This window comes from Arvicola amphibius, chromosome 4, assembly GCF_903992535.2.
Source record: "Arvicola amphibius chromosome 4, mArvAmp1.2, whole genome shotgun sequence".
Lineage (NCBI taxonomy): Eukaryota > Metazoa > Chordata > Mammalia > Rodentia > Cricetidae > Arvicola > Arvicola amphibius.
In genome coordinates, this window is record NC_052050.1 from 21,880,405 (window position 1) to 21,891,190 (window position 10,786).

At 40.4% G+C, this 10,786-nt stretch overlaps 1 protein-coding gene across 3 annotated transcripts; it reads left to right on the forward strand.

Moving 5' to 3' along the window:
- The first annotated feature begins 9,939 nt into the window (after window positions 1–9,939).
- LOC119811761 (keratin-associated protein 4-1-like) lies at window positions 9,940–10,575 on the forward strand. 3 transcript variants are annotated; one of them, XM_038325761.1, is made up of 2 exons: window positions 9,940–10,144; window positions 10,352–10,575. In XM_038325761.1, exons 1-2 carry the CDS (start codon window positions 9,940–9,942, stop codon window positions 10,573–10,575), a joined length of 429 nt encoding a protein of 142 aa, XP_038181689.1. The 3 variants fall into 3 exon arrangements, with proteins under 3 accessions (XP_038181689.1, XP_038181688.1, XP_038181687.1); XM_038325760.1 differs by having other exon boundaries at window positions 9,940–10,039; window positions 10,181–10,575; XM_038325759.1 differs by having other exon boundaries at window positions 9,940–10,575.
- The last annotated feature ends 211 nt before the right edge of the window (window positions 10,576–10,786 follow it).

Below are 10,786 nucleotides of genomic sequence, written 5' to 3' on the forward strand. Positions count from 1 at the left end.
GGTGTTGGATGTGGAAAGAGGAGTTCTACTCAAAGGTGAGTTTCTCAATAATCTATTGTTTTCTTTCATGTTTTGCCTTTTATATACAATACTTTAAAATTTGGGCCAATGAGCAGAACTTGTGTGTGTGTCATTGTTTATGCTAATTTCCCCACTCTATGAAGTACTTCAAGGAAGAAGTTGCTCTTTAAGTGTTTTGAATTTCCCTTTAGTAATCAATATGCTTACTTCCATAATTGGTAAGTAAACAACTAAAACTCTTTGAGTTTTAACAAGAAATGAGAAACCAACTGCCTTTCACTACACCAGGTTTAACATTAATCTCTTTTTTTTTCGAGTTTCTTTTTTCTTTTTTGAGTTTTTCTGCCCCGCCAGCTCCTTGCCTTCTTTCTTATTCCCAGCATCCTTTATGCTCCTCAAATCCTGCCTAGCTATTGGCTATTTAGCTTTTTATTAAACCAGTCAGAGTGACACATATTCATAGGGCACAAAAAGATTATTCCACAATAGACAAAAGGTTTCAATTTTGATAATTTGATACGATATTTTAAATGTTCAGTTTTTCCAACAGAGGAACATAGCTGCATGCACTTAAGTATTTCTTAATAAAACACAGTTAAAACAGATGATAATTGATCCTTGTAGTTCGCAGTAGTAAGTCCTGTCTCATTTTGCGTATTATGAACTACATTTTTGCACAAGATTACATTAGAACCCTGTAGTTCTTGAGCAGTGCCACCAAAGGATCATAGAAAGTCTGCGTGCAGCACAGGCAAATGGTCTCCATCGTGCATCTTCTGAAATCAAACGTGCTCACTCTGGATGCTACTCCACGTCAATATGAGGGAGACTGTTAAGATTTCATTAGCAATTTTATGATGTGTCTTTTAAAAGGAAAGAAAAAAACACGGTTAGATTTCTTCTATAGTTCACAGTTCTCAGAGACACCTACTTTTGGAAATATATAAGCCAGTGATTCTTTTCAACTTGTATTGATTTCCTGTAGAATTCACATGCCTCCTGAACCCACTTATCTCCCCATCCCCTCGCTTCTACCCTCTATCCACACAACCTCCCCCCAAAACAAAACAAAACAAAATTTAAAAGAAAAAAATTGGAATTTAACCATTTTCTTTTAGGGGGATACCTTGCTCAGCCTAAATATAGGGGGAAGGGCCTTGGTCCTGCCTCAAAGTGATGTGTCAAACTTGTTGACTCCCCATGGGATGCCTTGCCCTTTTTGAGGAGTAGGTGGGGGAAAGATGGGGGAGCAGGAGGAGGGGAGGGAGTGGGAACTGAGAAGGTATATAAAATGAGAAAAGATCTTTTTAAAAAATAAGTTAATGAAAATAAAAATTAATTTTTTTAAATTTAAAACCAAAACCAATACCTCTCCTTCCCCCCCAAAAAAAATAAAAAGAGAAAAAAGGAGAAGAATCTCATCATGAGAGCTGTAGTGTGGCCCATTGAGTATATGGTTTACCCTTTAGTCCATTTAGTTTTACATGTAAGTGTTCATTTCTGTGAGTCGTTGGTCTGGGTCCAGGCTTCTGCTGTATGGTAGCAATGGCTCTCTCTGGGGCTCCTCTTGGATATCCCGTTGCTGTCCTGTGTTGAGGATCTTCTGCAGATTTGGATCTGGAACTTTTTTCTCTTGCTATACTCCAGTAGTTCATAGATTTGGTGGATGTTGGGCAACGATGTTTTGAATAACCAAATACCTTTTAGAAGATTGTATCAGTGGATGCAGCTATAATAAGTAAACATCTATGTCCCTTATTATATTACTAGTATATACTGAAACCTATGTAAGATGGTTTTGCTCTTTCCATAATTCACTTAATTACTGTTTGAAAACTTTAATATTTTTAACACTTAGAATTTTGTCTTACAAAAAACAAGTTCTGACCACTATCCTTTTATGACTGAAGTCTGTTTAGCATAGCTATTGTATATTCTCCTTGTTGTAGGGAGGCTGCTTGTTTGTTTCTTGTTGCTCAGCCCTGAAATAACCACGCAGAAACTGTATTAATGAAATCACTACTTGCCCTATTAGCTCTATATTCTTATTGGCTAGCTTTTACATCTTAATTTAACCCATTTCTTTCATTTTATATTTTACCACAAGGCTTGTGGCCTAGCAGCAAGGTTCCGTCTGGCAGCTTGCATCTTTCCCCTCTGGCTGCTCTGTGGCATCTCACTGACTCAACCTACTCTCTCTCTCTCTCTCTCTCTCTCTATATATATATATATATATATATATATGTGTGTGTGTGTGTGTGTGTGTGTGTGTGTGTGTGTGTGTGTGTGTATGTATATATATTCTTCCAGCCTGTCTATATTCTGTTAAGCCATTGGCCGAAATCAGCTTCTTTATTAACCAGTAAAAGCAACACATATACAGAAGGACTTCCCACACCATTTCCCCTTCTCTGTTTAAATGAAAAGGAAGGTTTTAACTTTAACATAGTAAAATTACATATAACAAAGCAGGTATTAAGCAAGAATTACAGTTACAGTATTTATATCTACTTTATTGTTATTATAACTAAGGAAAACTATAATTATAACTGCCTATTCTTCAACTCCATCAAAGACCTCAGAAAGATATACTATTACCTAAGTCAACAGCAAGTACATTGCAAGCAACTTCCAAAATGCTAGAATTGATAGAGACATCTTGCTGTCTGGAAAATCACCCAAAGTTCTTCTGTATTTTTGGAGCATCTGTCTTCAGCCTACATCTGTTCCTGGCATCACCAATCTACTTCAAGAGAATGATGGGCATTGAAGAGGCTCCTCGTGGAGTTTATTAGCCATTTGGGCAAGAAACTCTTCTTGCCTGGAATGTTGGTATGCTATATGAACCAGAAATATAGGACCCACAAAGAAATGACTGCTGAACTTCCCTTCAAGTGAGACAATCCTTTGGGGTTTCTGCTTAATGAAAGAATCTGTTAGACATTCTGTAGGACACAGGAAAAAAGTGACTAACAAATTGCCAATATAGGCGGAACTGTCTTTGAAATTTCCTGCTTCATGGAAGAGGCTTCCAGACACTATGGGCCTATAGGCTGAAGATGGATGCTCCAACAGTACAGAAGAACTTTGGGTGACTGTCCAGGCAGCAAGATGCCTCTGTCAATTCTAGAGTTTTGGAAGTTGCTTACAATGAACTTGCTGTTAACTTAGGTAATATTATATTCTTCTAGAGTCTTTGATGGAGTTCAGGAATAGGCAGTTGTAATTATAGTTTTCCTTAGTTATGATAAAAATAAAGTATACATAAATATTCTAACCATAATTCTTGCTTGATACCTGCTTTGTTATATGTAATTTTCTTATGTTAAATCTAAAACCTTTCTTTTCATTTAAACAGAAAAAGAGAAATGGTGGGAGAAGTCATTCTGTCTATGTGTTGCTTTTATTGGTTAATGAATAAAGAAAACTGGCTTGGGCCTATAGCATGGCAGAACAGAGCTAGGTATGGAAAACTAAACTGAATGCTGGGAGAAAGAAGGTGGAGTCATGAGATGCCATGGAGCCACTAGAGGAGAAAGATGCAAACTGCCAGCCAGAGCCTTGCAACAGGCCATGAATCTTGTGGTAAAATATAAAATAATAGAAATGGGTTAATTTAAGAGTGAACTAAAAAGTTAATAGGCCAAGGAGTGTTGTAACTAATACAGTTTCTGTGTGGTTATTTTGGGTCTGGGCAGCCAGGAATGAACAAGCGACCTCCAACTACAATGTTAGGTGTCATGTTGACCTGGTTATTGTTCTCATTTGTAAACTAAGCATGACATAAGGAAACTAGATTGTTTGTCAGATGGACAAGGGGTAGATCTATGGTGGCTATTCTTGGTTGTCAACTTGACTACATCTGGAATGGAATTAACTAAAACCCAAATGACTGAGCACACCTAGGATTTTTTTCCTTAACTAAGTCATTTGAAATGGGGAGATCCACTTCTAATCCAGATCTTTGTAGTGGAAAAATAAGCCTCAATTCATATCTTCTGAGGTGTGCTACCATTAATCTAGGCCACGGTCTCTTCTAACAGACCATATAAAAGACATAGAAGGAAGCTTGCTCTCTTTGTCTGCTTGTTCTTGCTAACAAATCTATTTTTTCACTGATACTTGAGCCTGCGTCTTCAGGAATCTGGTGTATACTGAAGACAAGCTGAGACATCCAGCATCATGATCTGAACAAATACTGGATTCTTAGACTTTTCATTCTTAGGCAGCCACTGTTGGATTAGCTGGACCTCAGCCATAAGCAATTCTAATAAACCCCCTTTAAATGTGTGTGTGTGTGTGTGTGTGTTTGTATTTCAATCTTTAAGTTCTATTTCTCCATAGAATCCTGATGGTTATAATAAGATATAACTATACATATTTTTTTTTTTTTTTGGTTTTTCGAGACAGGGTTTCCCTGTAGTTTCTAGAGCCTGTCCTGGAGCTAGCTCTTGTAGACCAGGCTGGCCTCGAACTCAGAGATCCGCCTGCCTCTGCCTCCCGAGTGCTGGGATTAAAGGCGTGCGCCACCACCGCCCGGCTATAACTATACATATTTAGAAGGCAATTTGGGAATGTATCAACGATGGGTTTCCCCTTAAAGTTTATGGTCTCCATAGTCATGTGCTCTTGACCAGGTTTACAATGCCAGGCATATTTTCTCTTCCTGTGGCGTAGGCCTCAAATCCAATCAGAAAGCAACTGGAGCAATTGGATACACCTACAATGCTACTGTTATACCAGTTGATGCATCTTGTCTCTCAGGTTGGTATAGATTATGTAGGGTGTATAGTTGAATCAGACCACTGATGACCTTTCTCCACTAAGAACCTCCTGGTGCTATATAAGCCAATCCTCCTTTTTTTAATGTATAAGGGGAGTTTACTAGATTGACTTACAGGATGTGGTCCAGGTTGTCCAACAATAGCTGTCTCTCCAGTAGTTCAGTCCATGAGGTTGAGTGTCTCAGCAGTTCCCAATATGGTGTTGGAGTCCTTGAGGATCCCTTAGAGCGGCTTAACTCCAGTCTATGTTAGAACCCTCAAAGAAGTAGGTTTTCCTTTTTGATTTAACTTTTTATTGATTCTTTGTATATTTCACATCATGTATCCCAATATTACTCATCTCCCCATCCCTTCGCATCTGCCCTCTGCCTTTGCTACCTCCACCACCAAGGTGAAACAAAATGAAAAGAAATAAAAACAGAAAAGAAAGATCTCATTGTGGGAGCTACCGTGTGACACAGTGACCGTGTACCCTTCAGGCCATACGTCTTGACTTGCAAGTGTTCACTGCAATGAGTCATCGGTTTGGTTCCGTATCCATCTGAATACCCACCGGTAAATGCACCAGGTTATTTCCACATTTGTTCGCTTAGTCTAAACTCTGCGGGATACTAAACCCCTACCTGTTCCCTGCTTCCTTTGCAAGTGTCCCATATCTATTTGGAGAAAATACTTTGTTTTTAAGTTCACTTGGCCTGGAGTAAAGGACTGGGTGCTGGATCTGCTCTGTCAGCTCCTGGTTGCATAGAAAATTCTTCTTCCGTCATTACGATGAGACTGATGAGTGGTCCTCAGCTTAGCTTGCAGCATCATTCCGAGACAAAAAAAAAAAAAAAAAAAAAAAAAAAAAAAAAAAAAAAAAAAAAAAAAAACCCTGATACACATAAAAGTCAGCTAACGAGATCTATCACGTGACCTGAGCACTCACCTTCAGGACATCAAGTCCATGTGCTACAGGGACACTTGCACATCCGTGTCCATGCAGGGCTGCTCACAACAGCTGAGGAGTTATAGAACCAACCTTAGCTATTCACCAACACAGAAATGGACAAGGAACATGTGGAATTATGTACACGATGGAATTATTTTCAGCTGTAAAGGAGATCAAAGCTATGTCATTTGCCAAAAAAAAAAAAATGGATTTAACTGTAGATAATCGTATCAAAAAATTTAAAGCAGTTTCGGGAATAAGAAGATTTTGTGTTTTCTCTTACTTGTGGTTCCTAGACTTTATTTAGTCACAAAACATGACCTGACATAGTCTAGGGGAACAAAGGAGACTAATGGGAAGAGGAGAGAGAGAGGGAGGAAAAAGGGTCAGGGAATGGTGTAGCTGGGGAGATATACATGCCATAATATACACACATACATGTAAATAAAGAAATTTAAAAATAATAACTTTTTTAAATTGAGGTAAGTCTTTATGAATGAACTGCTGCGAATGGATAACAAGGCAAAAGTTTCCCACATAGTACAAAATAATGCAAATTTTAGTAGAAAAATACGAGGTAGGAACATAATTACAATGATTCGGAAAGCGTCCACTGGAAACTTGGCAGAGCTTGCTGACCATACGGCATACACATGAAAACAACTTTGAAACTGACCATTCTAAAGAGTCAAGTGCAGCCCATTTTTAAAGTTCAGTAGAGACAGCAGATCCTGACTTTCTCGGGACCCAGATTATGGAGCTGACCAACATATGTTCGGCTGATCAGTGGACAATGAAGATTAAACCCAGGGTGGGGCAGGGCACCCCTCCCGACGGTTTTTCCCGTCTGTAGAAAGGGAAAGCCTCTTTCAGTGCCAGCACACTGTTCTCAGCAACGCTTAGAGAGTAGGTTTGCTGCTGGAACTTGAATGGTTCGTAGCCGTCATAGCAGTGGAAGACCTCAGTCGGCAGTGGCTGCCCAGCCAGCAAGAGCTGCAGGAGCATCTAGGATGGAGGCTGGGAGCCTGAGCACAGGGTGTGCTGCAGTCACTGGCCACACAGGCTGGTTTCCTGCGGGCGGTCCCACAGCAGGGGGCTTTGCAGTTATTAGGATGGCAGTCAGGAGCAGCAGGTGTGGGTCCTGGTGACTTGTATGGAGGCAGAGCTTCTGAGGGGAGGCAGGTTTCTTCTTTCCTGCGTCTTCTCTATTAGGATTTCCAGCATACAACAAAGGAGAATTTATGGTTTGTTAGCTTTAAAAGTTGCACCAACTGCAATTTATAAATAGGACAGGTGAATCGAAAATTGGTATGGAAAAGAAATAAAATGAATGGTTTTATTTTGAATGCTAAATGTGAAACAATGTGCCTCCCACCAGTCTTATTTCTTAACTTCTTCGTAATTTACAAATGTACCATACTAATATTTTTGTACCAGTCACTTTGCTATTATATACCAAAGCCTGACTTTTGTGTATGATGTATCCATTTTTGTACCTATTTTAAATACCATCCAAACGGGAGAGGTTATGGCTCCCTCTCTCATTTAGGAACAGAGAGTTAAACGGTTGGAGGAAGAGGAACAATGCATACTATGCTCAGTACAGGAATGAGACACACCCAGAAGAGTATAAGAGGCCCTGGATGAAAGGATACTGCCATTTAAAAGGGCCGCATGCTTCTAGAGGTGAGGAGTTGGTTCAATGAAAATCATGCAAACATCCCTTTAAAAAGCAAATATAATGGCACAGACAACACATCAAGACCAGAATGTCTGGAAAGGTCATAGTCAGAACACAATTACAAACACAACAATGCTAGCTTAGCAGCAGGACACAGACTCCCACACTGAGCAATCTTATGTTTCTGAAGAGTCACATAGAACCTCCTCTAGTCATCTCTTGTAGCTTCACTTACTTTGACTAGGGCTGTGTGTAATCGAAGAAACGGCTAGGAATTCTGTGCTACCCCTGATGTTGCTGCCCATCAGTTCTGGGTTACTATTACGTTGCCAGTGTGCCAGCCTCATGTTCTCTCCATTACACCTGTGCTTGTACTGAACCATCACTATATCTATATAGATATAAATATATCACTATATCTATCACTCAGTTGGTCATGCCATCAAATCTCCTTTATTTTATTCTGGTCTTATTGATGGAGATAATGTCTCATGTATCCTAGGCTAGCCTTAAACTCTCTACTTAGCTGAGGCTGGCTTTGAACTCCTGATGTTCCTGCCTCCAGTTCCTAAGTGCTAATCTAGGAATGTGCCACCATATTTGAACTAAAAGTTTTTGTGAGCAACTATTTAAACTATCCAACAATTAAGTAGTAAATTCTCTGTCTCATTCTGTCACATTCTGATAGATGATCAGAGGTTTCATGTGACTTTATTGACCAAGTTTGTTGTCATATTATCATCCTGGGCATGCCTTGGATTTTTTTAGAGTCATGTGACTGTGTCCCAGTAAATACCTACTCTCTTAATATCATAAATATTTGTGGTCATTAAGCATATCTGACCGCCAATTTATTTGGGGAAAGGTTTGGATTGCTGTCACATGGACAAAGAAATTAACTTGCATGTAACATCCATATCATAATAGGTACCTTGAACTATTAAGTCTTAAGTTTTTGATGAATTTACACACATCTGTAGAAGCCAAGACAAACTGAAAGGGAATTAGATGGCAGATGAATATTTATATTTTAATCAAAGTAATTATTACCCAAAAGGTGGAAGGGTTATTTCCCCATATCATTTTTCTTCCTTTGCACAGAGAGGACTGGTTCTCTCCAAAAAAAAAAAAAAAAAAAAAGTGGTCATGGCATTTGGTTCAATTAGATCGAATAAGCATGCATGTACCTGCTTTGACCTTGAGAGTGACTTCCTTGCAATACATTTTCACTTTTCTAATAGGTCAGCTCTCCTATTTATAAGCGCTTGATCTATGTTCAATACAACTACCATAAATACATGGGGAAATGATAAAATGACAATCTAGATTCAGACTTTCATAAAGTCTTTTTTTTTTTTTTTACAAATGATCATTTGACGATGAAGACTAAAGATATAGAAAATCTGAATAGAAACACTTTCAGCGTAGATGCAGTATCTGCTTACCTACCATCTATCCCATCTTGGGCTCAGCAAATTGCACCTCCATAGTTTTCATATACATTCAGACTATTTATAAGTGACATCAGATTACAATGAATATCTCAACAGCAGGAATAATATGCAGCTTTTCGTCCATCCTAATACAGTGAAATTAGACAGCATTACCAAGAATTACCATCAGAACTGAATGGAAAAACTAGGGGCTCATGGCAGCCAAGGACTTGAATGCATTTTCCTTCTTTTTATTATTACAGCTCCTTTGTAATAATACAAAGTCAGGATACACTACAATTCAATAATGCAAACAATACACTAAGTATAATAATAAAGAGTTATAAGTTTACAGATCGGCAGAGACGCCTGCTTCTTAGCCCAGCGTCTTCAAGGTTGTATAAAATGCAATAATGTTATTTGTCTTCATAAAAAAAATGTCTGAGGTACGTGAATATCATTTACCCTAACTATTCTCTAGAAATTGAGGAACATCTCAGGCATTCCTGTGTTCCTTCCCACATTTATTGACATTCCATATTCCCTTCTTGGGAAATATGGATATAGAATGGTCTCGTGCCCATGTCACAAATTCATTTTCTCCTTTCATAATCTTCATCCAAACTTCAACAGTCGAACTTCCTTCTAGTACTTTCACAGAGTTTACTTTCCAAGAGTTTTTAGGATCCAAGAGACACAAACCCAGGACTGGTCTGAGGCTCCATGATGGCACTTGGATTGTTGTATGCTATGTCATCTCATGACTATCAATCAATTGAATCAGACTAGGAATTTCTAAAATTTGATGATACACATAAGGAAACAGAAGTGACTCAGGAGGAAAGACTGATTTGATAAACCCTGAGACCCTGAGAAAGAAAAGAATGCATTCCATTTAACTTTTACATAGAGTCTTCCACAATTAACTAATTTAGTGACTGTTTATGTATTAAGAGAAACAATAACAAGGAAATGACCCTTAACCTGGTAACAGCATCAGGGTATAAAAGAGGACAAGGAATAAGGAGGCTCACATACTTGAGAAACTCTCTCTCTTCAAAACCTCTCAGAACCTCCCCTTCTCATACCATGGTCAACTCCTGTTGTGGCTCTGTCTGCTCTGAGCAGGGCTGTGACCAAAGTCCCTGCCAGGAGAGCTCCTGCCAGCCCAGCTGCTGCCAGACCACCTGTTGCCAGACCACTTGCTGCCGCCCAGTCTGCTGCCAGACCACCTGCCGTCCCAGCTGTGGAGTGTCCAGCTGCAGCCGCCCAGTCTGCTGCCAGACCACCTGCCGTCCCAGTTGTGGAGTGTCCAGCTGCAGCCGCCCAGTCTGCTGCCAGACCACCTGCCGTCCCAGTTGTGGAGTGTCCAGCTGCAGCCGCCCAGTCTGCTGCCAGACCACCTGCCGTCCCAGCTGTGGAGTGTCCAGCTGCAGCCGTCCTGTCTGCTGCCAGACCACCTGCCGTCCCAGCTGTGGAGTGTCCAGCTGCTGCCGCCCAGTCTGCTGCCAGACCACCTGCCGCCCCAGCTGTGGCGTGTCCAGCTGCTGCCGCCCAGTCTGCTGCCAGACCACCTGCCGCCCCAGTTGTGGAGTGTCCAGCTGCAGCCGCCCAGTCTGCTGCCAGACCACCTGCCGTCCCAGCTGTGGAGTGTCCAGCTGCTGCCGCCCAGTCTGCTGCCAGACCACCTGCTGTAGTACAACATGCTGCCGCCCCTCTTGTTGAAGTTCTTATCTGAATACCAGTCCCCCAGCAGTCATAATGACAGTGAGCTGAACTTTTCATCCATGTATTAAATAATTCCTACATTTGTTGTCCTGACAACAGTAAGAAACTGGCAGAAGAGAATCCTACGTTAGGCACTGCCTATATTTCCCAAGGATCTTCCCTCTACATGCACGTCTCAGATGCATGGTGCTGCTAAACATATCCCTCA

What these genes read in the sequence shown, in the direction of transcription:
- LOC119811761 (XM_038325759.1), top strand. Translation starts at nt 9,940, where the DNA reads ATGGTCAACTCCTGTTGTGGCTCTGTCTGCTCTGAGCAGGGCTGTGAC.